At 45.0% G+C, this 16,155-nt stretch overlaps 1 protein-coding gene across 1 annotated transcript; it reads left to right on the forward strand.

The window, feature by feature from the left end:
* Positions 1-177: 177 nt before the first annotated feature.
* On the forward strand, positions 178-15,824 carry LOC116386846 (potassium/sodium hyperpolarization-activated cyclic nucleotide-gated channel 2). Its single transcript, XM_031853409.1, has 9 exons — positions 178-2,439; positions 7,949-8,155; positions 8,456-8,669; positions 8,977-9,138; positions 10,151-10,369; positions 10,942-11,088; positions 11,202-11,442; positions 11,567-11,731; positions 12,107-15,824. The coding sequence occupies exons 1-9, from the start codon at positions 1,745-1,747 to the stop codon at positions 14,599-14,601; spliced, it is 4,545 nt and encodes a 1,514-aa protein (XP_031709269.1). The 5' UTR covers positions 178-1,744; the 3' UTR covers positions 14,602-15,824.
* The last annotated feature ends 331 nt before the right edge of the window (positions 15,825-16,155 follow it).

The raw sequence follows: 16,155 nt of genomic DNA on the forward strand, positions 1-16,155 counted from the left end.
TCATTTCCAGTCCGTTTAATTGAACTGCTATCTCTGATGCAAAGGAAGATCATTGATTACATCAGAAGCAGCCTTTAAAAGCGTTTGTTTGAACTGCAGTTTTTCATTCATTAATCATATTGTATTGTATTCTTCTCTCGTGTCTTTTCATTCATTAATTTTCCTGTAATTTGTCACCGTTGTAAAAAAAAAAAAAAAAAAGCTTGTTCTTTTTCCGAGGTTTAAATAAAGTTTCATCATCATACTCTCCATCACGCGCTCGCCGTATTGGTGAGAGAGGGAGAGGATGACGCGCGTCATGTACCTGCGAGGGATGCGTGCGTCTTGCGCCGGCCGGGCATGCGGCCTTGGGGGACGGATGATGCGGATGCGGATGCCATGGCAACAGGCCGATTAGATCCAGACCTTTATATGCACATTTATTTATTTAATATGACATTTGCATGCGATGCGCGCCTCTGTGGACGTGCCAGCTCGACCTCTTGAGCTGAGTCAGAGAGTGAGAAGTGAATTTCAGCTTTAAAAGTCCATCGACTCTAAATCAGTCTGCGAAGGAGCAGCCACCTTAAACAACCAACAAGTTGTTTTATTTTTTATTAATTCAACTGAGCACATCGTTTTACCTTGGAGCAGCAGACTCTATTGAAATATTGTATCTGTCCTCGGTGTCATACGGCGGAAAGGGCAGCGCCGTGTCCCTGGGCACAATGTCATTGAAAGTCGGCAGAAGTGGGAATAGATGGCATCGGCTGACAGAATAGAAGACTCTGAACACCTGACCAGGTTCATTCTGGCATCACTTTTACAAAATAGCGCTGTTGTAGAGCCCGGCTGTTTCTCTGGCTGTCTGAGCGCTTCTGTCACAGGCAACATTTCGGCGCGCCTTCCATCACGAGGAGTGTTTTTCCGCTCGGATACTGAAAATGAAAACGTGCCGCGGAGTCAGTGAGATCATGGGCTCGATTTGGGGTCATTTGACTTGTTTCCGCCGTCTTGTCTGTCGGTCTGTTCTTCTGTGTGCGTGTCAGAATGAATCAGTGCGCCTTGGAGCACGAGCGCCTATGCCTGTAATGTGCGTCCCTTATGTTCATTAACAATCCATCCCTCCTGACAGAGGATCAAGTGTCCTTATCATTCATCCGTGGATGAATGTTCCCCACTCTTCCACCTTACCGCTCATCTCTTACATAATGATATAGGTAGAAAATTGTCTGAGCAAACTGGGCATATATGCTATACAGACCGGGCACCGACGGCCAATGAGCGGCGAGCTCCGTTACCTACAAAAGACCGGGAATCCGGTGCCAAAATGACCGGCGTCGGAGCGTTGAGGGCGGCTGTGGAGAGGAGAGGGAGGGCCTCGAGGGGAGGGAAACGTTTCAAGGACGAGGAAGGAGGAACGATACAGAAACATCTGTAAGGACAAAAGAGGCACTTTAAGAAAAGAGGGGAAAGTGAAGCTGCTGGCGTCACTCTGACAGGGTGAAGGATTTAATGTCTGGATGGGGCTTCTTCCAAGGACACCGAGGTAAGCATGGCCACATCAGCGGAGTGAGGGCGCAGGTGTGAGCTGCCTGCTCCAGGACAATGACTGGAGATACGAGACCACTTTTCTTTAGCTTCTTCAATTTAATTTATTCAGATTGACATTGACATTTTATAGCCTATGTAATCTACGTAGGTCGACTACATAAATCAGTAGTCTTACTGAGGGTCACCAGTTCACCCTCTTCCCTGACTTGGGATGGATGGGATGGCGGGAGTTGTGGGTACCCCCAGTGGCACCGGGGGATCTGGGTGTGACAGCCTCCCCAGACGTAATGGAGGGGACTCAAAGCGGCGCAGTAAGGGCAGCCTGCCTTCTCCGGGTTACAGGCTGTCCCAGGCCTCGCTGGAAGGGGAGAGGGGCTCCTTCGGGGCGGACAGCACCTCCTTAGGTGGACGCGGCCGCCGCCCTTCCATCATGAGCTCCACCAGGGATGGCCTTCCCTTCCGAACAGCGGGCACCCCAACCACCCCGGTGCCCCTGCCACCGCCGCCGCCCTCCTCCTCTGCCACAGCCCATCCTCCCCCACGCTCAGTGGGCTTTGCCACGACCCGCGCCACCCTGACCTCCACCTCCTCCACCGGGACCGGAGTGATGGTGGTGGCCACCGGCCCAGAGACCACCACCACCACTACATGTAACACCACTGCTGCAGGGTCCCCTGAGTTAATGGGTCAATGTGGACTGGGTGGTTTTGGCATGGGGCTGGACGGAGAGGACTACAGCAACTCCAACCAGAGCACCTTCATCCAGAGACAGTTTGGAGCCATGCTTCAGCCGGGGGTCAACAAGTTCAGCCTGCGCATGTTTGGATCCCACAAAGCCGTGGCACTGGAGCAGCAAAGACAGAAATCAGCAGGGACGTGGATCATACATCCATACAGTGACTTCAGGTATGAACACACACACACACACACACACACACACACACACACACACACCCTCCACAGCAAGCTGCAGTTGGTTTGTAAAATAAATGCCACTTGTAGCACATGAAAGACACCTAAAGTTATTTTGTTTGCATAATGACATAATGACAGACAGAGAAACATATCATACATTTGGCACCCTCCTCAGTTAACTGGGAGAAATGGGGAAGAGTACATCTGGGAGGAGAGATACACTTGCAGGAGGCTATAGGGTGAGGTAGGAGAAGCAAAAGCTGCAATGGGAGAATAACTGAAGGGTGGTATCAGGCAAAGCCTGTATGACAGGTTAAAACGGAGAATGAAAAGAGGGGAGTGTATTTAAAGTCCTTGGGGGAATGATGAAGGCAAGGAGAGGTGTTTATGGAAAGGGTAGTGACAAGGCCTCCAGTGTGGACACCATGCAGCTATGGCAGGTCTCTAGTCAACTAGGAGAATAGATACAGAGACTGATTGTTTCCAGAAAAAATTGTTTCAGGATAAATGTCAGAAAATGCAAATGAGCACGACAAATTTATTCAAGATGTTTGGTTGATCAGCGAGAGATGCCTTCCACGTTAATAAAGTGAAATGTCAAGTATGCTTTCATTTAAACAGTGGATGAACCCAGCACAGCACCCCCTGCTGGTGGCTCCGTGCAGGAACAATTAACACGAGAATGAGATGAAAATGACAATTGAGGCTGTTCATTTTTGGTTTTCTTGAGTGAAAGTCTCCTAATGAAGATAAAGACCTGGTGGTTAATTGCTGTACTCAATGTTTCTCTGGACCTCATTTTTTAATGGGTATAAGTATGGGAGGGGGATTTTTTGAATGTCTGCCAGCCTTAAACACACAAGGCCAAATTGCTTTCACCCTCACATACTTTTACAATGTCATACTATTTACTGACTGACATGCTAAAACCCATTGACATGCGGGTCATTGGCTGTTAGAGACTTTGCATTAATGCAAAATGTGCAGGTGGAGCGCAGAGGGAGAGACGGCATTCATAATCTCCAGACAGGCAGCAGCAACAATGGATGACTTGATCCCCAAGGCTCCTGGCCCACTTTTGTCTCATCAACCACGCACACGCACACACACACACATACACACAAAGAATGAGTCGTTTTGTATTGTCTGTCAATTTAATGATCACTCACAAGTTCTGCCTATGAGTCTGTTCACAGGAGTTACGATGAATGAGGTCAGTGAGGAACAGAGAAAAGGATGAATGGATGGATGGATGAAGGGCTGTGGATATTGATATTCATGCTAGATATCTAAAAATGTTAATAGTCCTAATTAACCTGTCGAGCACTCACAATTGAATTTAGACTAATTATGTATGACTTCCTAAATTATGCAAGTTGAATATATGCATTATGCATAATTCAGTCATCTAACTTTTCAGTTAAGTACCTGTAGTCTGAAGAGACGTCTGAAGAGGAACTTTGTGTGGCCGGAGCATGCGAGAGGGAAAGACGGATTACTGCTAAAGCCCCTTTATTGTGTTTTTGTCCCTGTATTGACCTTGACCACAAGAGGCTGTGCAGTAATATGTATGCTTTTCTGTGCGTGTGTGTGTGTGTGTGTGTGGTCTGTCACTATTGAGTCTGCTGATAAGCTCTCACCTCATTAACAAAAGATGTATTTCTGCTGCACCTATAAAAATACAAAATGAGAGTCGGACGAAGACTATTCATACACTGGAACAGCAAGAGAGAGGTGAAAGCAGAAAGACGGTTTGTCTGTCACCACAGTCGTGTCGTGTTGAGACAGGGTTGGTGGCATTACATAGTAACAGGGATCTATTACGCAATAGCCGGTTGCTGGTGTGCTTGTTTGTCTGTACGTCTGGCAGGATGATGGGTGGGAACTTGTTCAGAACTGACATCTGGCCAACCGTGAGCAGGAAACCAATCAGAGGTCGCTCATGGGACACTTGGCCTCAATTACAGTAGAATTAGTGTTTCGTTTGCGAACAGCTGAGCAGGTAGACGCAGGTCAGTTCTCTTCTAGCACCTGTTCATGTTCAAGATGGAATACTGATGAGGCAGTGGAGAGCCTTTGATTGCATTTGCAATTCCTATCTGTGTGTTCACGAGTACACACAAGTGCACGTACAACCACACACAATGCCTGAGCCAGTGTTGCCTCAGTCCTCTGTCTTGTCAGGTATTTAGGCAGCATGACAAACCTTCACATCCTTCTCAGTTTGGATCTGACATCTTCTCTTGTCCGTTTGGTTGTTCTCATTTGTTTGGTCTCACATCTCAATGACAACAGCGAAATCTAGTACACACAGGCTGATTCATGTGCAGTCACATGTACAATGTAATGTAACCCATTGAGGTTAGATTAAAGCAAACAACTATTTAAAGACATAGTGGTTTAATGTCTACCTGAGCAGAGAATGATGTCGCTCTCCCTCTGCATGTGTGGTTATCCAAACTTCGGCGACATAGCCGGGCCGGCCGCAAATGCTTTTAGTGCATGTTAGTGCATGTGAGCGTGTCCCACTGGTTAGCTCACAGCCGCAGCCACAGCTGATACTGCCGTCCAGACCGACAGCACCGTCGCGGAAGCGTAGTACCTGACATGTTGAGAACCGTTGAGAGCCAATCGAAATGCTCCCAATCTCAGATCTTGCAACTTGAACCCTCATTTAAATAATAGTTGATAATTTCTATGAAAAAAAATGTAAAACATATTGCATTACAGGTTAAATGGCTTAATTTCAGTCTATGCTATCTTGTGAAATAATGGATAACTTTGGGCCTCAAACAGGTAAACCAGGGGCCCCAACCACACTGCATTTTTGTAAACCAATAAGGTTGTTTTTGTATGTTTTTATATGTTTGTTTTTGTGTAAAATCTTGAAAAGTTAATAGAGCAGTCTTATAGTGGAGTAAAAAAGTACTATATGTTATTGTGAAATGTGGCGGAGTTGAATTATCAAGTTAAATAAAATTCAAATACAAGTAAGTATACTAGTAAGTCAAGTAAAGTACATCTGCCATTATAGCGCTGCCACAAACGATTTATTTTATTAATCATTAATCTAAAATATCTAAAGTCCAAATTGCTTGTTTTGTCCAGGCAACCATCCAAGTTCTCAAATAATTTACTGCTTAATAGATTGGAATCATTTCAGCTTTATAGTACAATAAACAATAAACAAAAACAAAATCTGTGTTGCTGTAAATAATTCCTGCATTTATTGTGAGTGATTATGAAGTGATACATCTATCAGTGTAAGTGACAAAGTCAGGGAGAAGTAGCCGAGTGATGACTCATACTTAATCTTCATCAGTCTAGCGGCAGCGTCACACCACATGAGGTAGTGTTACTAAATTAGAGCTCAATAGCAATCGACCACAGAGCTTGAGTGTATTTTCTCACAGAAGGAGAGCGAGTGTGTAGAAAGCAAGTCATTGATGGGTTAAGGTGACGGATGAAGGGATTAGGAGGAAAAAGACAGAAAGATGACAGGCATCATCTCCAGATGATTGCATTGCTTTTTCTGTCGTACTTAAATCACTAACAGCATTTTTATGAGAGGGCGATAATACCCTCCAGCATGAAATACAGATTTATAAAGCCTCCCAAGGTTACGGATCATTTGCCTCTCTTTGTCCCCCTCTGTCTGTCTTATAAGAAAGTCTTATAAAAGGACCTTGATATGTCATCAGGGTTATCTCCACTTGGGCCTGTGTACAAACTGAGATCTGGAGTTTGGAAGATAAGTCACAATCCAGATGCATTATGGGATTTGAGCCAGTGTCTTTGCAGCTGGAGCCTTACTATTCTCTAAAAGATATCTCAGTTTATGCAGCCTCAAATTTGACCTTTCTTTATTGAATCTTTCTCTCATAACGTTATGTAAATACGATGCTGAATCTCAAGAGTACCCCTTTGAATCTCTCTTTTATGTTCATCACAAGGGAGGAAAATGCATGGTCTCCTTTTGCGGGTAGTAAAAAAAGAAATGTTCTTTTCTAATTCATACAGGAAATTATATCTTAAAATGGGGAAAAAAAGATAGTATTAATTATAATCTGTTTATGAGAACTAGACCTGCCTCTTAATTTAATTTAAAATTGTCAAGCAATAGCAAAAGATTGTCCATAACAATTTCCCAAAGTCCTTGTTTTATCCAACTACCAGGCCAGAACCCAAATATGTTCAATTTATTGAGATAAATCAACAGATAACACAAAAGCATCTTTGTTTAAACATGACTTGCCGATGTTTTCACATCAAATCCAGCAAAAACTGTTAAATACAAAACTATTCCTGCCTTTATGATCAGAGGAACGTCATAAAATAGTGTGTTAGTGCCAAACAGCTTGTCAAATCTACCATCAAAGTAAAGGACCAATCGTATGAAAGTCACACATTTTCATTGTCTGCTGTGTTAAATGCACCATCTCAAAGAATATGTTTCATCAGGCTAATTAGAGAAAATGCCGTCCCAACTGGTGCATCTTTGTGTGTACTGCAGACATCCATGTAAATCTAACCTAAAGTGTACTTTCCTTGTCATATTTTAGGAATTGTTAGAAATAATTTATTAATACTTTCAAACAGTATCCAATAGTAACAAGGAATAAACCTGCATTTATTTGATTGATTGGACTGATTGATGGCTCCCTGGGCCTCACACTTGTTGCTCATATACTTCAGCAGAATGAATGTTTTCCGTCTCACACTGTTAGAAATGAAATCTTACATTTACTTAATTTAGTTATGTCAGCCAGAAAAAAAGACTAGAATATTGATTATTACTACCTGCTATTACGCATTTGACTTGCTCTATCGATATGAAGAATTGAGTCAGATAAATACAACGTACGTCATTTAACTTCACCAGAACAGACGGTTTCCTGTCAGAGACGGTGAGGAATGTGCCAATCCCACAATCATGACATGTTTATGCTAACAATCCCATCAAGGTGTCAAGAAGTAAACAAATGCTCACAACTGAAGCAGGAAACAGCAAATGTTTGCCTTTGTTGGTTGAGCGATGACCAGCAGATAACGGAAATAAATATGAGGCAGACCTCAGGAGAATCTGTTGGCTCGGCTCCATCGTTTTGGATAATGTAGATTTCCAGGATAATTTCCTCCATTTTGCACCAGGATATGTGTGACGTTGGACTTTTGAATTCCACAGCCAAATACATGTAAACACAGATACAAAAATATTTTCTAAGATCTAATGCATTTTAATTTTTCCATCTTTCTGGAGTTGTTTCACCACCACCCACAATGAATTGAAACATTTCCAGCTGTGAACAGCCCCTCCATTTCTTTTGTGTATTGCATTGTGGGAGACTTGTAATTTTGTCACCTTTTCAGTGAGAACACAAGAAACGTGATCAAATAAAATAAAAAGCCAGTAAAAAAAGACATATATTAGACCTACAGTCCAACCTTATAGACACAGAAAAAGAAAACAAAAAAATCAATGCTTTCTTTCTCTGTCTAGATTCTACTGGGACCTGTTGATGCTAATGTTGATGATGGGGAACTTAATCATCCTGCCAGTGGGCATCACTTTCTTTAGAGATGAGAACACTCCCTCCTGGATCATCTTCAACGTGGTCTCTGACACTCTCTTCATGGTCGACTTGGTTCTTAACTTCAGGACCGGCATCATCAAGGAAGACAACACAGAGATACTGCTGGACCCGAGGTCAGTAGAAGCATATCTGGTTGCATTCATTATGTGTATCTGCAAGGTTGAGAATATTAATACAGCTGCTCTGTCGCTATTCATTTAAATTAGCTCTTCTGGCTGTCTGCTGGGTTTGTGTGAAATGGGGAAAAAAAAGGTGACATGCAGCTGGTGGCAGAGCTTTGTTCACGTTCCAGTCGTGTTCCTGTTGAATATTGATGAGAAATGCTTCATGCCAGCCAAATGTTGGAATCACTTCCACAATGCTTGATTGCCAAATTACAAATGTCACTGCTCTGCCATGCTACTCCAACTCAGAGCGATCCGACAGAAGTACCTGAAAAACTGGTTCCTGGTGGACTTTGTGTCATCAATCCCGGTGGACTACATCTTCCTGATGGTGGACAGTTTCGACACCGAGGTCTACCGGACAGCCCGGGCGCTGCGCATCGTCCGCTTCACCAAAATCTTGAGCCTCCTTCGACTGCTCCGCCTGTCCAGACTCATCCGCTACATCCACCAGTGGGAGGAGGTGAGAAACAGAGGCTGGAAACAGAGAGCAAAGTCGAAGGGGAAAGAGATAGTTGTATTGAAGAGGTAGTTCAAAACTCATTTAATGTGTAAGGTATGACAAGCCTTTCGAAATATTATGTCACGAATAGAATCAAACACATTTTTTAAATATTGTGCTGGAGGAAAAGCCTCATTGAAATACATTTTGAACAATTTTGGAATTAAATCCTTGTGAAAAGATAAACCTCACCTGTCCTTTCCACCCTTTTATTCATCCCACTTGCGTTCTTATTTTCCTCCTCATCTTTCCCTCTGCTCCTCCTCAGATCTTCCATATGACCTATGACCTTGCCAGTGCCATGGTGAGGATAGTTAATCTGATCGGTATGATGCTGCTGCTGTGCCACTGGGACGGCTGTCTCCAGTTCCTGGTCCCAATGCTGCAGGACTTCCCTCCTGACTGCTGGGTTTCCAAGAACCTGATGGTGGTGAGTCTCTAACCAGCTGTCTGTGTGTGCGTGACATTATTTTTTTATATGTTTCAGTGATTTTATTGTGCAGAGAACAAAAAAAGAACCTGACATTCAGTTCTGGTTGAATGAAAAGTACAAAGCGCTATCTCAACTTGTTTGAACAATGTGCACAATTTTTATTTCATATGAATGCAAATCACAGATTCAAAAAGCAGCTTGGTTTTTGGTTATCTGTGTGTGAGCGCAGAGTGAGGTTGTTTATCAGATTTGACATTGTTTGCTCCTTATCTGTGTTAATTGGCTCATGCAGCAATATGTCCAGTTGGAATAAGATTGACTATCATCATCATCACGAAAATATAAAAGATTTTCCAATTAAAAACCTCAGCAAAGATCAGGTGAAGGTGTGAACGCACGCAAGTCGAAGGCCTCGGGGACCTGCTGGAGATTTTGTCTCCGTGCATGCAGGCGTACGGACATGGCCGACCATGAATGCACACAGATACACACAGATACACACAGATACACACAGCTGTATGGATAGCTGACTCATGTCTCAGCAGTTGCCAGGGTGACTGTTGCCGAGCAGGCTGATGCTGGGATTTTCTCCAGAGAAAGTCCCCTCATCCTTTAGACTATTAACATCGTAGTATAATTGGACTCAGCTTAAAACAGAAGGAAACACACACTCACACATACACACGCACACAGGCTGGTCTCTACGGTCTTTAGACATTCATTTAATAATGCAAGTTAACTGCCTTTTTATTGTCTGTCTGGGTTAAAATGTTCTGCAGACGCTCTGTTTTAATAAAGCAAAGTGGGTTTTGACAGTTAAATTGCTCTGCTGCTGCATGTTATGATCTCAGCTGTAGTTTCTGAAGTGGTGTGGCTGAGTGCGTCTGAGAGGAAAAAAGCCCTCCTGTAACACAACTAAAATAAGAACAGTTCAATACTGCAGCGCCTTGGTAATTAACACTCCCTTTTACTCGTCCTGTCACCCTCTCTGTCTGCCTCCCACTCACAGAATGACACATGGGGCTTGCAGTACTCCTATGCTCTGTTCAAAGCCATGAGCCACATGTTGTGTATCGGGTACGGTGCTCAGGCTCCAGAAGGGATGACCGATGTGTGGCTCACCATGCTCAGTATGATCGTCGGTGCCACCTGCTACGCCATGTTCATCGGCCATGCCACCGCTCTCATCCAGTCGCTGGACTCCTCACGGCGACAATACCAGGAAAAGGTGAAGAATGACCCTCGTCCATGTGTCCTGCTATACTTTTTATAGTTTAGCCATCAAACCTGATTCAATCCATTTCCGTTGACGATAATATTTATTATCAATGAAGCTTTGGGGTTGTTTTTTTCCGACAATCTAAAACCTAAACAATAATAATTTACAATAATGTGAAACAGCGGATCTTTATATTTGTGAAGCTGGAACCAGTGGATTTTTGCATTTTTGCAGATGATTGAGCTATCAAAATTGTTATTGAATAGTTTTCAAAAGCCTCTAAAACATATTCTTATTAAACAATCTAAAAATCGCTTTCATCAAACTTCTCACAACTTTTAGACTGTGTCCAAAATCACTCCCTGTTTTCCATATAATGTGATCACTGTCTGCAATTTTATTTGAGTGTCCAAATCCTGAGTGTAAAATATATATGCAATATGGTCGTTTCCGAAACTTTACCGTAAAAGAACAAAAGAAAAGTGCAATTGAACTAATCATTGTTCTTCTGCTCTTTTCTTTTAAAGTGAATGTGTTTGTATGCATACCCCTGACCTGTGCATGTTTGTGTGTTATTGCAGTACAAGCAGGTGGAGCAGTACATGTCGTTCCATAAGCTTCCTGCAGACGTTCGGCAAAAGATCCACGAGTACTATGAGCACCGCTTCCAGGGGAAAATGTTTGATGAGGAGAACATCCTGGGAGAACTTAGCGAGCCGCTTAAAGAGGTAATGAATTCACAAACACCCACTCATCTACACGTAGAGACCACAAATGTTCTGGCCTTTGAGCAAATCTCTTCCTTCACGTCTCTGTTTATCTCTTCATCCTCTTCCTCTAGGAGATAGTCAGCTTTAACTGCCGCAGCCTTGTGGCTAACATGCCGCTGTTCGCCAACGCTGATCCCAACTTTGTGACTGCCGTTCTGATCAAGCTCCGATTTGAAGTGTTTCAGCCTTCAGACTTCATCATCCGCGAGGGCACGGTTGGACGGAAGATGTACTTCATCCAGCACGGGCGAGTCAGTGTGATGGCCCGTGGCAACAAGGAAACCAAGCTGAGCGATGGGTCATACTTTGGAGGTGATAATGTCAGAGTTGTCTAAATAGCTCAAGTTGTGTCGGAAGGTATAGATAGACATGGAGGTGATGAAAGTTTATACTGTAGGATTGATTTATCTCACAGCTTATTCCCTTTTTATTTCAGAGATTTGTTTGTTGACTCGTGGACGGAGGACAGCCAGCGTCCGTGCAGATACATACTGTCGCCTGTACTCTCTCAGTGTGGACAACTTTAACGAGGTGCTGGAGGAACATCCGATGATGAGGCGTGCCTTCGAAACTGTCGCTGTTGACCGATTGGACCGAATCGGTAAAGTGTGGATGTCTGAATAGCTCATAAATTTCTCTCACAATCCTATCTATACAGGGACTTGCGATTTTCCATTCAGCTCTATAATTCTGCAACGACCTTGCCCATTATTTGCAATTATCCATCCAGTACTGCTACATTTCTCAGGCGCCTTGTCCTCAGCTTAAAGGTCGGAACTCATCTTTGAAAAATAAAAAGCTGAAATACTAAAGGATGAGCAATGTTCTCTGTGAAGAAAAGATGTTTGCTTTGTGTTCAGTAAACAACTTTGCCTTCTAGAAATTTTAAAAAAATACTCTTTCCCATCTTTGTATTCTGGAACTGAATTCACACTTAACATCGCAGAAACTTTATAATGAATTTTCTCCTCTACAGGCAGGAAGAACTCCATGCTCCTGCGGAAGTCATCCCAGGGCGGTTCTCTGGGGGGCAGTATGGGTCGCGGTGGAGGCCGTGGTGCAGGGGGTCCAGGAGCCGGAGGAGGCCTGGCAGCCAGCACTCTGGGTTCCTGTGACAGCATGCTGGTGCAGCAGATTGTCAAACACGACAGCATGTCGGCCATGCAAGATGCCATTGCGGCTGCTGCTGCAGGAAGAGGTGGAGTCATCGGAGGAAGTGGCACGGTGTCTCCTCGGCCACGCCCGGTCATCTGGGCGCCGCTGGTCCACGCCCCTCTGCAGACTGCTGCTGCCGCCAGTAATGTAGCCATCGCCCTCATGCACCAGCAGCAGCAACAGCAGCAGCAGCTACAGCAGCTGCAGCAGCAGCATGCACTTGGAGGTGCTTTCTTCCTGCCCTCCCCTCTTGTCTCTCCCTCTCCTTCCTCCTCTTTCCCTCTGTCTCCCCCTCGACCTCCCGTGTTACAGCCCCTCCGCCCCTCTGTGAGCTCTCTCATCGGGATGATGACGATGGGAGGGATGGGAGGGATAGGAGGGATGGGAGGGATAGCAGGGATGGGTGGCTTGGGTGGCTTGTCCCCAAGAGGATTTCCTGTCTCTCCCTCATCCATGGGCCCTCCTGGTGGGTTGACATCGCCCACTATTGTTAAAACGCCATCCACACCCGCCTCCTCTGTCCCGATGTCTGTCCAACAAGAAAGGAATCTTCATTACAGCCTCCGCCTCCAGGCTGATCATCCCTCAATGTTTGCTGGATCACCAGGTGGAGGTCCACAAACTCCACCCCTCCACAAGGTACCTGCCGCCAACCCCCCTGCTGCTTGTGGTGCCCCGTCAGATTGCAACACTTTTGTGATGGGCCAGCAGGGAGCAAAAGAAGCTCTGTTACGTCATGGAGGAAACAGCTCTCAGTGTCTGCCTGCACTTGGCAGACTCACCCAGGAGGCCAGGCTGCTGTCGGCCTCGCAGCCCACTCTGCCTCACCGCTCCTGGGCTGGAGTGCAGCCTCACCCGCCTCTCCACAGGAAGGCTTCTGGTGGTAATTTGCTGCCGGCTCCTTTCCTGGCAGGCCAGTTGGCCAGGGGAAGCAGTGCAGGTATGCTGACCTGTAACGCTCCAGTACAGCTGTTGACAAATATACCGTTTAATGCACAAGCACAGGCCGCAGTTACTATTCAGGCTGCACTGGCACACAATCTGCCCACACAATCTGCTCCTTACACTGCCACTGTGCCCATACCTATAGCTGTATACATGCCTTCTGCAGCTTCTTTGCCATCTTCCTCCCCTCCAAAGCAGACCCCGCTCTCCTCTTCCACCCCTTCACCTGCACCCACTCACTCGTCTCCTTCACCTATACTCCCACAGATACCTCGTCCTAAACCATTCCCAATGACCCCCTCTCGCTCTTCCTCTCCTCCTCCCTGCTCCACCCCACCTTTAGCAGGAACAAACCCGCTGTCGCTCTCATCAACTCCTCGTCCCAAACCAATCTCTACAACCTCTCCCCGCTCCTCCTCTCCCTCTCCCTCCTCCACACCGCCTCCATCTTCTGTTTCTACCCCTGTTTTAATACTTCAAACTTATGGGCCCAAGACATCTTTTACCTCCTCTTCGCCCCCTTCCTCCTCGATTACCTCTATCCCACCACGACCCCAGAGCCCCCGTGCCAAGGCATCCAACACACCTCCTTCTGCTTCTCCGTTGTCTGGCCCCAGTCCCGCCCCAACCCCAATCCCTTCTCCGATACAGACTCCCACTCAGACAACCCGCTCTCGCACATCTACCCCAGCCCAAACTCCTACACAAACCTTGACACCTGTTACTCCTACCCAGACCCTAATCCGTACACCTTCTCCCTCTCCCATCCCTGTTAAACCTGTTCCCTCCCTAAGTAAATCCCAGAGTCCAACCCCTTGTCTCCAGCCCTCTGTCCCTAGTTCAACCAGAGGCCCCACATTGGGCCAAATCCCAAAACAGACCCCAACCCAAACCGCATCTCCTTCCCCTACACCAGCTATCACTAGCTCTCCTCATAAAATGACTTTCACAGTTCATCCTGTAAAGCAAACCCCTCCTGTCCTTACTCCAACCCCCACTGCAGGCTTCGTTTTCTCCACCAAACCAACCCCAGCTACAAGCTCTACAACATCATGCCCAAACACAAGCTCCACTAGCCCCTCATCTCTTGCTACCACCTCCTCCTCCTCCTCCACCATCTCCTCTAGTTTACAATCTGCTTCTGCTCACCCCCAGAAACAAACGCCAACTACCTTCTCCTCAAAACTCAATACACCCTCTACCCCTGCCCAGACCTCTCAGGCATCCACCACTTCATCCACCCAGTCAGCACATGCAGCCACCCCTGCCAACACCACCTCCCCTAAAGGTGGGAAAAAAGACCCTCAGCAATCACTTGCCAGAAAAGACTCAGAGGGACTAAGACACAAACTGCCCTCCTCCAGCATGTAAGACATTCTCATAGGATGTTGTGGCCACTGCTGATTAGCAGAGCCCTGGATATACAGAGTTGTGACAGAGTCGGCGTCAGATATCCAATGATGTCGTGTCGACAGGTACATCTTGTTTGCATTCACTCTAGGATGTGATTGTCTTAGAACATCAGGTGTTCGTGTGACTCTTAACCAAGCTGTCGCTCGAGGAGACTTTCTTGGTGTGTTGAGTGGTTGGTGCAGGCAATGGTAGAGTCTGAAAAACCATCCAAATGTATACATACATATCTTTGTTTGTGATTGTTGGAGCAAGCAGGGGAGCTGAAGTGGAAACAGTATGCACAGTAAAATGGGGTGGAAGCAATAGATGAAAAAAAAAAAGTCTCCATTTTCTATACATGTGAAACATTTGAGACTCTCATAATGTGACAGGAAATGACATTGACAAAAAATGATAAATGTGAGAAAATAATAACCTTTCTGTTGCAGACACTTCCTGTTTTCCAGCTCCCTCTTGCCTCCCATTTTACACCAAAGTGTAATATTTTCTCATCAGAATATTAATAATGATAAGAATATAAAATCACTGTAAAGTCGATGCTCATATGAATTTGAATAATTAGGAGTAGTTCACTGGTAGTTTTGTTGTCTGACGTGTGTGGTGTTTAGTTTTTTGAAAAAGACAAAACTTTTAAACCTACATGTTTTTTTGTGTGAAAGACAATACTGCTCTGCTGTGCACCGTGGCTCACCCGGCTCCCTGAACTGTAAATACGTGCCTCTATGTGGGTCTGTTGTAAGCTTCCTCACTCCTCAGCTTCGCTGTCTTTCATCTCTTCTCTGTCTCGCCGCCTTTCATCTGATTTCACAGCCCCCGTCACTAACTGCTTCTTTGGCGCTCACAGACTCACTCCCTTTCTCTCGGTTTGCCCGACACTTTGCTCTGTGCGGCCATCAGCCTCATGTTCAAATGGCTCTTCCTTCTGTCGGCCTACAACACTGTTTCAGCACCATTTCCTGTGATGTTTGATGTTTTGTGTGGGTAGCAACAACACATTTTTGTCTTAACCCCTGATACCATGTTGCCTAGACTATCAATTAAAAGACCAAATGTTTTATTTTTTATTTATCACAGCTTTAGCTTTTGAACAGAAAAGAATAGCCAATAATGCTGTCACAATGATGATCTTGAGCGTGGTGTTTAAGGTGATGATTATGATTATGATGATGATGATGATGATGATAACATTGATAACATTCTTGACAACCACGATGGTAATGATGAAGGTGTATATCTGGATGTAACAATAAAGCGGATTTAGATATCATCTTGTTGAGTATGTTCAGGCCTGAGCTCCCATGTGTGCTTGCGTGTCTGTCATGTGTACATGTATATAACATATATTTACACACAGTATATAAAGCCTATATATAAATGCTGCTACATCAACCACAGGTAGGATGTTTGTAAGTATTGACAAAATAGCAAATATTGATTTTTAATTCAACTCAAACTTTAATGTTGATGATTTGGAACTTTTCAATTTTGAGATTTAAAACTGCCATCGACAAC

This window comes from Anarrhichthys ocellatus, unplaced genomic scaffold (genome assembly GCF_004355925.1).
Source record: "Anarrhichthys ocellatus isolate YVR2014 unplaced genomic scaffold, GSC_Weel_1.0 scaffold13, whole genome shotgun sequence".
NCBI classification, from domain to species: domain Eukaryota; kingdom Metazoa; phylum Chordata; class Actinopteri; order Perciformes; family Anarhichadidae; genus Anarrhichthys; species Anarrhichthys ocellatus.